An 11,753-nucleotide genomic window follows, 5' to 3' on the forward strand; every position below is an offset into this window, starting at 1 on the left:
AGGGTCTCTTGGGCAAGCCTTGTTGAGGTTGGTGTAGTCGATGCACATGCGCCATACCTTTGGAGCTTTTGCCTCCAGGTTCTCATCTTTCTTCTTTTCGACCATCACCGGATTGGCCAGCCACTCAGTATGCGTGACTTCCACAATGAAACCGGCAACTAACATCTTCGTCACCTCTTCTCCAATGATCTTCCTCCTATCTTCAGCGAACCGGCGCAATGGTTGTCGCACCGGCTTGGCATCCTTCCGAACGTTTAGAGAGTGCTCAGCCAGCTCCCTCGGAACACCTACCAAGTCATCAGTAGACCAGGCAAAGATATTCCGATTCTCACGGAGGAAGGCCGACGAGCGCGCTTTCCTATGCCTCACCGAGACCGGCACCGATACGAACGGTACGCTCGGGGAAAGCCGGGTCCAGCACGATGTCCTTTGTTTCCTTTGTCGGTTTGAACGCCTGGAGCGCTCGGACTCGCACTCATTGCCGCTAAGCTCAACCGTGAGGATCGAGCCGGCGCAACCGCGGTTTGCATCCTTCTTTTTCCTCCGCGATCACCAGCGATTCCGCTAGGTTCGATCCGGCAGATCGTCGTTTCCGAGTGACATTTTGTAGTTTCCCACCACAGTCAAGGGTCCACGAGGTGCCGGCATCTTCATCTTGAGATACGCCGTGTGGGTCGAAGCCATGAAGGCCGCCAGTGCCGGTCTCCCCAGCAATGCATGGTACGGACTATCTAAGTCCACCACCTCAAACTCAAGGTTTTCAACCCGACAATTGTCACGTCCTCCAAACGACACATCCACCCGGACTTTTCCAACCGGTGCGCGGGACAAACCCGGAACGATTCCATGGAACGTCGTGTGCGTTGGCTGAAGCATGTTTTCGGTTATGCCCAGCGTATGCATGGTGTGCTTGTACATTATGTTTATGCTGCTCCCATTGTCTATCAGCACCTTGCTGAACTTGACGCGAGTCGTTGGCCCTTTCATGATTGGGTCCACCACGAGAGCGTAGCCACCCGGGTTCGGCATGATTTTAGGGTGATCCCGGTATGACCATGAGAGTTCTCGCTCCGACCACGGCATGTATTTTGGCACCTGCCGGCATCACCGCGTTCACCTCCATGGAACGACGGCGCAGGCTTTGCTTGTCTGTCGGCTCGGTTACGAACACGACACAGCACACATCTGGGTCCTTATAAACGTTCCGGCCCAAGGGTGTCGGGGGAGGTGGTTGGCCGTAGCCTTCTCCCACCTGATTGACTTGTTGATATTGTTGCCTATTTTGCTGAGGGTGTACCGGCAAGGCATTTGCCCCGGTAAGCGGTGGTGGTGGTGGTAGCTGCTGCTGACGCGGCATGTCCGGTGGTGGCATCATTGCATTGCCCCCTTGTCTTTGGGTGTCTTTTACCGCCCCCTTCTGCATCAAGTACTTGGTCCAGGTACAATCTTTTGTCAAGTGGTTCGACGGGTGAGCCGGATTCGGCGTGTGCCACCGGCAAGGTTGATCCATGGCAGCTTCCATGGTGTACTTTGCGGGTTCCTGCCAGTTCTTTTTCCGGCCCCAGGGTTTCTTTTCGACCCACTGTTTCTTAGGACCTGCCCATGGCTGCGATCCGGTTCTTTGCCTCTGGCTACCGCTGGCATCAGAGATTTCTTGCACAGCAGCAACTTGCTGCGAGCCATACCTTCGATCCGGGAAATCTTCCCTCCTTTTGTTGTTCCGGTTATCCCGGTATTGCTGCTGAGGCGGGTTTGATTGTTCCGGCTCAGCTTGTATTGCCGGTTGCATTGGGTCTCCCAACGCATAGTTATCCGCCACACGCATCATCTCCGCCAACGTTGTTGGCATGTTCCTCTGTAGCCTTTGCCACAAAGGTGAACCTCGCCGGCATCCTTGGCTAAACCAAGCAATGGCCTGCGCTTCTATCACTCCTTCACAAGAGTTTCTGGTGGAATTCCACCGGGTCAGGTAATCCCGGTCTGTTTCTTGCGAGCGCTGCACGCATAAAGCGAGCTGTTGAGGCCTGTTTGGCCTTCTGTAGGTGCTGCTGAAGTTGCTCACAAAAGCTTCCTCAAAGTCCAACCAGCCATTTATGCTTCCTTCCGGCAAGTTTTTCAGCCAGATTCTCGCCGGTCCTACCAGGAACGTCGGCACGATTCTCACGGCCCAACGCCGGTTTCCTCCTCCAGCTATGACTCCTCCGCCACCAGCAACGTATACCGCGGTTACGTAATCCGCGAGCCAGTCTTCCGGCTTAGTGGTGCCATCGTATGTTTTGGTGTCACGGGGCAACTGAAAGTTGCGAACTGGTGGTGGCTCTTTCATGATCGTTGGGCCAAAGCACTTTGGACCCGGAGGACCTTCTGCTTCAATCATTTCAGACAGGTATACTCTGTCCAGACGGTGCCTCGCATCCCGTTCCGGCAAGTTTCTTTCCCCCAACCGCTCTCCCAAAGGTTTCCGGTAAGCGGTGAGTCTTGTTGAATCAGCTTCATCATAACGTTCTGGTGCCGCGGCCCTTGCCTGCCGGTACCTTGGTGGAGGCATCTCCTCATCATCATACGCTGCCCTTGCAGCCGGATAGTTTTGCCCGGTTTCGTGTCTACCGGCATGATTGTTTCCGGCATAGCCTTCCTTGGCATAGCCTCGCTCTGCCCCTTGGCTTTTTCTACCGGCATCGTGTTGCCCGGCTTGTTGTTTACCGGCAAGGACCGGATCGTACACGATCATCTGCCGTGCGTTCACTTCTTTTTCTCTTCTTCTGTCCGGATGGGGGGACGAGGCCTGCCCATGGGACTTGCTTCCGGCATTCTTTGTTGAACGCGCGGATTTCGAGGCTATAGCCTTGTTGAGCTTAGCCAGCTGCTCAGCGTTCTGCTGTTCTACAGTATCTAGCAGCTCTCTGACACGCTCCTGTTGTTTTGCCAGAGCCTCTCCGGTAAGCGAGTCACACAGATCTACAGCAGCCTTAGCAGCTTTTATGGTTTTATCCGGGCTAATCGTACTTAGGTTTCTCTACAATGCTAGCGGATGCGGAGGTACTCTTGCCGGTAAGAACTTCGTTACGCAAATCCTGATCTAGATTGCGAGCCTTAAGCCGGTTTTCCGGTATCCTAGCGGCATGAGCGCTAACGAAGCAAAGCCATGGGCAGCGTTATACTCACGTACGGTTAGGTTCAGCTCGCGCTGCACCCCGACGACGTCCTTGCCGCTCTCGAGTATCTTCGGCGTTGCGCCTCCGGCTCCGCCCGAGCCGTTGTCGGGTCGATGTTCCGCGCGATGGGCGTTGCCAGCACGTTCATCGCCGCCTGGAGAGGTGTTGCCGGTGGTGCGGAAGACGCTCCCGGCGCGCCGGTGTCGCGCTCCAGCGGTGGCTTGGCCGCACGGGTTGCAGCCGCGCGACCAGCAACTTCGTCCGCAGCCTCCTTGCCCGCGCCGGCTGCGCCAGCCATCATCACCTCGACGCTGCCGGCGGCGCGGCCAGCACGGAGCCACCTTGGCGGGTCCGGTGCCACCAGCACCGGCGAGAGGCGCTGGCGCACGGGGACGGTGCCGAAGTAGACGCGGTGGCTGCCGAACTCGATGATGCGGCCGTTCTTGGGGAAGATGCCGCCGTTGGCGAAGCAACCCGCGTTGTCGTTGATGAAGTCGATGGAGTAGAAGCTCTGGACGAGCGCAGACACTGTCCGCTCGCCGGCGAACTCGAGGATGCCCGCCCGAATATGTATTCCAAGCATGCGCCACTTCATGCCCCACGGTGGGCGCCAACCGTCGTCGTGGTGAACGGACGGATGCCATAGGATGGCTTAGGTTGGGGCCGAATGGACGCAAGAGGATTCGGGGAGGGTTTGTGATTAGATGGGATGAACTTCCGGATGGTTTCCTCAAGAACTTAGCCAAGGCTAGAGGTTAAAGAAGAAAGACATAAGGAAGAACTCGCTCTAGATCATCTTCTCTATAGATCTCAACAGGTTACAAGTTTCTCAGTACAAGTTCTTCTAGACCTAGCTCTCTTCGTGCGTGTCCGTAAGAGGGGCAGCCCCCTCTCCTTATATAGGGGAGAGGTGGCTTACAGGGCAAGAAACCCTAATGGCATCTTTGACTAGACAAACTACTTTACAAAGCTACTTTAATCATAGAAGACACCGGAGTCCTCTTTAATCGGGGATGCCGACGTCCTCCGGCTTCTTTGACCGTCATCCTTCTCTTTATCGTCGGCCCTTCGTCTAAAGTTACTTTGCTTAGCTCATCTTTGTCTTCTAGCTCCGGAGAGAATCTTTGACCAGTCCCGCCGACCTCGCTCTTCCTTCCGGTGGCCCGGTATCTTCTTACCTGGTTCCGGCATACCCCTCTTGGGGATACCGGCTTAGCTTCACTTAGCTAAGTTCTTATCTCTACATTCCGGTATGAACCTTAAACCGGTATCTTGATGGCTCAAACCATCCGGTTTGGCATGCCTTTGGCATACCGGGGGTCATCCCCCCAACACCCGGAACACCAAGCAAGTCCCTCAACAATGCGGAGGCTTGAACATCCCTTAACTAGTCCTCCAATCCGGCCTTCATGATATTATCTTCTTCTGACTTCACCATCGGCAAAATGTCACTTGATGTCAACGCGGAACATAGCTTCGTGTCACTCCCTCCAGAACCAAACGGTCGAAATAATAGCATGGTTGCGTGCGATCGAATACCACCCGATCTAGCAAACTCTAGGCAAAAGATGCGTTGTTCCATTCACCAGCGGAGCCTTTCGGAACTCAACACTCTGACTAGATTAAAAAGGATCGACATCCGGTTGGTATTCATCTTCGCAGAAGAAGAACCCTAGGACTACCACCTTCGAGCTCGAAGAAGACGAATAGGCCCCCACGCCGCGATCCGCTGGTGAACGACGACGAAGGAGGACTTGGTGGACGGCGGCCGCCACATTGCTATACTACAATTGTTATATTATGAGTTGAACTATTTTATGAACATTGTCTTTTTTGACCTCTCTATTGCTCAAATTCATACTCTGCTCCCTATGCATATAAGTTTTCTTTTCTCTAAATGTAAACTACAACGTCATAATATGGCCCCTTCAAAAGCAGCCATTGTAAAAAAAAATACTTAATTTTTATAATAATCGCTAACTTTTTAGAATGATGCAGAAATATATTTATCTCAAAAAATAATCTTAATTAATGTGGAATGTCACAATATAAAGTCGATGTGGTTGTAATCAAACTACAAAACACTCAGCATGTACATATATGATATGAATGCATTGCCGCAACCGCCGCCGCTGCTGCTCGAGCCCAACCCCGAGTCCTCGGAGGAGGACCCCGACCTCCGCGCCGCGCTGCTCATCTCGGCGGCGGAGGAGGACGCGAAATGGCCGCACCTCCATGCGGCCATTCGCACCTCCGAGATGGAGGAAGCGGCCCGGCGGGAGGTGGAGGAAGCTAAGGCCTGGGAGCTGTACGCCCAGGCCCGCCAGGCGCGACGGGAGGAGGAGGAAGCGGCGCGGCGGGAGGAGGCCAGGCGCCGCGCGGAGGAGCAGCAGCGCGAGGAGCAGCGGCGGCAGGAGGCGAGGCGCCGCACGGAGGAGGAGCGGCGCCAGAAGGCCAGGCGCCACGCCTGGCAGGAGGGAGCAGCGCCTCAGGGAGGAGGCGCTGCTCCGTGCGCCGCCGCTTTCTTGGGTGGCTCCGGACCCCCACTCGGCCTGGGAGGAGGCCCTGTGGTCTCCGTGGCCGGAGTCCCCGGCGCGCTCGAGCCACAACAGTGCCTCGCCGCCCGGGGACGTTGTCGACACCGACGACGACGCCGACGACGCCCACAGGGGCTAGGCGGCGCACCGGCGGCCACCGCGCCGTCGACCAAACCCTATCATAGGGTTTTTAGTTTAAATTTTAAAGCCCATATAGAGGGCTTCTTTTGTTAGTTATTTGCCCAAAATAGGGCTATGTACAAATTTGCCCAAAATAGGGCGTATGCTTAATCAAATTTCGTTTAAATTTGCATTTTTTACTTTTGTTTTTCTATTTCTTCGATTATGCGCTGCGTCCGCGCGTTGGGCGCAGCGTACGACCCAAACGGACACGCGGACGCGGGCCGCTGTCCGCGTGTCCGCTCGGCCACCCAAACGGCCCAAAATGGACGGCCCAGCGCGTCCGTTTGGGTCGCTCGGTTGGAGATGCCCTAATAGAGAAAGCCCCATATCGAAATTCTTCATGTATCATAGTTGGCATCGAATATTTACAGATTTACATCATATCGTGGTATACTGGTACATTCTAAAAATTAAAAGCCACGTGCATCTAATGATGCAGCTGGAATGTTGCTCCCATTTAAAAAAAAAAGGTTTCTTCGTAATTTTGGAATTTCGAATTGCCTTCACCGGACATGATGTGCATATCCATGCTCATACGTGACTTCTACTCTTTTCTTCATCTTTGCCTCCTCGGTTACTTCAAAATACACGGTTGCAGCAAAAGAAGTAAAAGGCAAAGCAGCAGTCTCACACTCGCACACGCGAGCCGTGCGCATCGATGCTTAGCTTTAGTTCTTTCTCTCTCTCGTGGCATACCTCTCTTTTGCTTTCCAGGTTAAGAAGATTCATGTCCCATAGATGTGCCACGCAGCCATGTCATGGATATTTAATGCATGGATGTTGCAAACCAGAAGACATGATTTACATAAGTACTCGTCAGTCACATATATATAGTGAGCTAATCTTCACTTACTGACAGCAGAGCAATCTGCTTAGCTGCATACATGCTTTGATGCTTAGAGCAAGGGCACTCCATTCGGCAGGTTTGATAAATACACACAGACACAAAAAGGACATTTTTTTGACAAATCACCATGGATTCAAACGAAATCTCGAAGAATATGCGAAAGGTAGATTGGTCGATCAACCTCGGTCAAAAAATGACAGATTTCTTGCGAGGGAAGATTGCAACTTTTGTACATTACCCCCACTACCAAAATCCACATTAAAGGAGAGCTGAACTCGGCACCTCATTGCAGAAAGCCAAGGATCTCATCTTATAAAACCTCCTCCATCGTCGTTCGAACGATCTCTGGAGGAAGCCGAGAATGGCACAAGTACGGTGGATGGTCGTCTCGCGCGGGGCTAGTCTCTCCGGCGTGGCGCAATCGTCGTCTTCCCAGCACGCCTGAAAGTACAGGTGTGTCAGACTTTGGAGGTGAAACCAATGAGAAGGTCAGTGCAGAGTGTTTATAAGAACCTAATGTTTACCTAATAATTAGTTAGTGGATTGCTTAGCTTTGTTAAATTTAGAGCTATGGCCCACCCTATACACTAATGTGTCAGACCCACTGACACATGTAGTTGTTTTCTGATGGTCACAATTGTAAACTACACAGCCCAATCATTTGGGTGTGATACTAAATCTTTAGTTGGACTAGCTAAATCATCAAAAGCAGGGAGATAAGGTTCTAGTAATGGAATATTAGGTGTCTCTGATGGGATTGAAGCATGCAACACTGGTATACTCTTCTTGTCAGTAAAGTGACTTCCGAATGATTTGCTTAGCTCAGAGGTGCACTTGCTTTAGCTCTTTTTATTCTTCTTGCCAAATACCAAAATCGTCCCACCAAGTCTTCAACGGAATAATTAACTACGAGTTTTATATATCAGGTGCCCATCTCTGCTTCAAGTGTTCGATTAGGGAGAAGGAAGAAGACAAGTATTTTTATAAACCAATTGTTCATTATGCAATACATGGAAGGCATGATTAGACCTCACTAAACTGCATGCCAACTGAAAAAAATAGCAGCGCACTTGCACATGTACCGAAGAGCAGAGTAACACACTAACACCGAGCAGAGCATTTCAGGTCGTGTCACTTATTCAGTTAAATCGACCCATTTGCTCCATGTGAGCATGAGACTGGCTGGAATCTTCAATTTTGATGCAAAAGCTACTTTCCTCTTCTTGATAAATATGACTTAGGAAATTTGTAAGCTTTGTGGAAAAGAAGTACTCGTAGGAGTACTTCGTATAACAATACAGGTAGAGAGGCAGAATGCATGCATTCATGCATGCATGCATTCATACATGCATGCGTGCGTTAAACATGAAGCCATCAAATTTACCTGTTGTGTATAGGATCAGGCCCCTTGGGAATCCTTCTCTTGCTGCTCCGGTACGCGTCCTCGCCGGCTTGTCCGCCGCCCGAGTACTGCGCTGCCGGGGAGCTCGACATGGTCGTCCCTGAGCTCACGTCAACACCACTCGTCGTTGCCGACATCACCAACATAAGCGAAGCACACAGGATGAAGATGACGACCACCGCTATCCTGCAACACGACAATGCCCCTACCGACCTATCCGGCCGTCTTCCCATATAGAGAGAGAACCTCCTCTGCTATTCAGAGTTCTTCTCCCCTCTGCACTACCACGCCAGTGTTTTCCTTTTTCAAATCCACAGGGCAGAGAATGATATGTAGCTGAGCGATAGCAGAAGCAGAGGCGCCGCTATATGAAGTCGGTAGTGGAGAAAAGCAAAGGTAGGAGAAGAAGATGGGGAGGAGAGCAGAGTTGCATGATGACAGTGACAATGCCAAGGCAGACAGGCAGGCGAGACGAATGATCTTATGCAAAGCGGATAGCACTAGCAGGGCACACGCACAAACACAAGTGCATGCCTCTTTTCTTCTTCTTTAGATAATCACACGCAAGTGCGTGTCTAATGGGCGCTTAGATCGCGCAAAACGCGCCTTTTTACGTGACACGGAATCTGTGATCCACATTCCTCATCTCCCCTCCTCTTTAGCTTCCATTGATTCTCGGCGCTTTGCTTTTGCGAGCTTTGCTTTCTTTTCTCTTGCTTCTTCGCCATGGCTTTGGCTCTTTAGTTGTTCTCTTCTCTCTTCTTTGCGGGCTGAAAGCAAATCAGCTGCCGCGCTTTTGAAGGACCATGCGTGGGGAGCGGAGCTGGAGCTGGTTCGGGAACGTGACATGCTTGATTTCGAGCTGCTCCCTTTGGAAGCCGATGGGGCCCTGCATGCCGCTGCACTCGCCTTGCCGGATGTAGCTTCGTCTACCTAGCTAGCTATATCACGTCGCAATGTTTGATTCAGTTCCTGTCATCCGATGCAATGCCACTGACAATCGGGCCTGCCCACAGCTGTACGAGCTGGTAGGGATTTTTTTTCCCGACAAAGGGCTGGTACTAGTAGCTATGAAATCTCTGTAGGTGGCCCTTGTGTTGCACTGGAACGGAATTTACTGGTCACTGATTTTGTGATTCTTTAATATCATTCAAGTATACCTACTGCTCATTGTCCATTTAAATGTGTTGAGTCCTCACCTCAAATGCAAATACGGAGTGATATTTTTCTGAAAAGGTAGTTGAGACCCCTCAACCTTTGCATCGAAGAGATGCATACAGTCTTTATTTGTATTCTATTAAAAAAGAACTCACAAGAGCATGCATCAAAAATCCGAAGCCGCCACATAACACCTACAAACCCGATAATGCAGACAAAAATGAAATCATGCCTTATGCCCTAAAAACACACATAACACCCCACCAGCTACGTACTGGGGGCGTCATTAAGTCACCCTACGGCGAAATATGAGCACTCATTCAGACCAGCAGACCCTCAATGAGCACCTCGTGTACTCGCTTCAGAAAACGCCCCCCCCCCCATCGAACCGCTGAGCCGCCTTCTGGACAAAGATCTGCATAGACCTTGCGAGTTCTACCATCGACGCCACGACAGTGCCAGATAGCACATCCACCATACGTGAGTCTATCATGGCACACCAAACATCGAGACCTAGTTGCACCGTACCATGCCACCGAGAATAGCCATCGGCGACATGATAGATGCAACACCCTAGCTGCACCATGCTCCAAGACTAGACCCCTCTAACCAGATTTTTTTTAAACGATGCGCCCAAGAGGGAGAACGACACCGAAAGTGTCGCCATCGTCCGATCCTGAGACCCAGATCTAGGGGTTACCCCGAAACATCAATGTGTGGGCATGAGATTAGCAACGACGACGCCTTCAACAAGGTTACGACGCCCACGGGCGCCACCATTGTCAGCACCAACCGAACTCAGGTTTGCCTCCCATATGCGCCATGAGCCAAGGAGCGACCTGCCACCACGCATCACTGCAGCTCTGTCTTGAGGAGGATAACCAGATGAGCCCGTCCACCATCCCTAGCCCAAGGAGCCGCGATGGCTACCGTACCTAGGACACCTCATGTTTTCCACCTATGCCGCTCCGAGAACGGCCCTTCCCCGTGCAAAGGGTACCATCCGGGCACCCGGCCCTTGCCCTCCAACTTTGACGGTGGGGCATGGCCAACGGCAATGGCGGCATGGATGATGAGATCAACGTCCTCTCGCTAGGAGACCGGCGGGGATCCTCCGGAGTCGCCCCACGCGAGAAAACCCATGAGATGGTGGTAGGGGATCGCAGATTAATTTTCTGAACAAATATATTTTGCCTTTTCCACTTATTGAAGATTTGAGCATGTACCTCATTTAATAAGCATCTTGCCATATTTTACTACATCTATTTGATTCCAAAATAACAAGCCAGACCCATGGGATCATGTGATACTCCCTCCAATTCATGATTCTTATTGTAGTTTTAGTTTAAATTTTAACTAAAATCACCACAAGAACTATGGAACTGAAGTAGTTCATTAAGGAGACAACTTGGAGCAACCTCTGTACGTCACCAGCGTATCCAGTATGGTGCAGCAGTAGTTTGTTATAGCCGCACTTGTTTGGCAGAAATTTCATAAATTTGGGAGATTAGATTAAATATAAGGAAAGTTGATATAAATAGCTGAAAAATCAACCAATACGTTGTTGTTATGCATTTTAGATGAAACTGATGTTATGCATTTTCACAGCTTTGAAATATAAAAGGAAAAAGTTGATAGGTGAATCACTAAATATGCATCTGGTATCCACTTATTCACTCACGTATACATGCCTATAAATTGCACATCGCCACCTCCATGCGTAGGGTAGCCAACACTTAGAAGTGTACCGCTAGCTGCTAGAGAAAAAGGTTGGACAGGAGGGAGACAAATGAGTGTAGTGTCCGTGTTGTGTATAATTCAATCCTACTACTGCACAACAATCTGATGGGAGTAGGAAGCATCGGAAATTTCAGTAACAATAGCAGTGAGCTCTCACGTGGGAATCTTTATCCTTGTGCCATTGCTGCCGCTGAACTGGAAGCTTGACTGCCTCAGGAACGAGATCCTCTGACGTTGGTGGAAGAACTGCAGAGGGACGTCGTTCCTTGTGGTCCGTCCCTTCGCATCCAATGGCAGCAAGTTGAAACCCCTCAGCTGCATAGGTCGGCCCAAAGCCCACTTCAACAAAGGGAGACGGAAACAACACGCTCCAGCACAGCAAGAAAAGCTCCCGAATTCCCCTTCAACTGCCATCTCCATTCGCTCGCCCTGCTCCTTGGCCGTGGTCGGCGGCACGATGCCTGCGAGTCCGCTCTCAACTCAACCAGCGCCCGTGTGGGGTTTGGCCGCTCTCGTCCTGGTCGCCGCCCTCTACCTCGCTGCCACTGCCCTAGCGCACCCACTCGCGTGCACGCCCAGCTCCATGGTCGTGGTCAGCTGCACCACGGCGTCGAGGTCGTCTCTACAACTCTACCATGCTGGAGGATGGCAAGTGAAGGAGCATGAATGTGTGTCAAACTGCATCTATGTATTGATGCGGCCCTTGTGCATGCTGGAGCTGGACGTAGTTA

The 11,753-nt window shown here is 51.4% G+C and overlaps 1 protein-coding gene across 1 annotated transcript; it reads right to left on the bottom strand.

The window, feature by feature from the left end:
• Positions 1-6,797: 6,797 nt before the first annotated feature.
• On the bottom strand, positions 6,798-8,443 carry LOC124705746. The gene is made up of 2 exons (XM_047237451.1): positions 8,107-8,443; positions 6,798-7,163 (listed from the first exon to the last, which is right to left on the bottom strand). Exons 1-2 carry the CDS (start codon positions 8,355-8,357, stop codon positions 7,121-7,123), a joined length of 294 nt encoding a protein of 97 aa, XP_047093407.1. The 5' UTR covers positions 8,358-8,443; the 3' UTR covers positions 6,798-7,120.
• Positions 8,444-11,753: the final 3,310 nt, after the last annotated feature.

Source organism: Lolium rigidum, chromosome 4, assembly GCF_022539505.1.
Source record: "Lolium rigidum isolate FL_2022 chromosome 4, APGP_CSIRO_Lrig_0.1, whole genome shotgun sequence".
NCBI classification, from domain to species: domain Eukaryota; kingdom Viridiplantae; phylum Streptophyta; class Magnoliopsida; order Poales; family Poaceae; genus Lolium; species Lolium rigidum.

Excerpts from the sequence above, each read along its gene's own strand:
- LOC124705746 (XM_047237451.1), bottom strand. The coding sequence starts at position 8,357 with ATGGGAAGACGGCCGGATAGGTCGGTAGGGGCATTGTCGTGTTGCAGG. Across the intron at positions 7,164-8,106 it reads CCTGATCCTATACACAACAG|GCGTGCTGGGAAGACGACGA; the intron begins GTAAATTTGATG and ends CTGTACTTTCAG.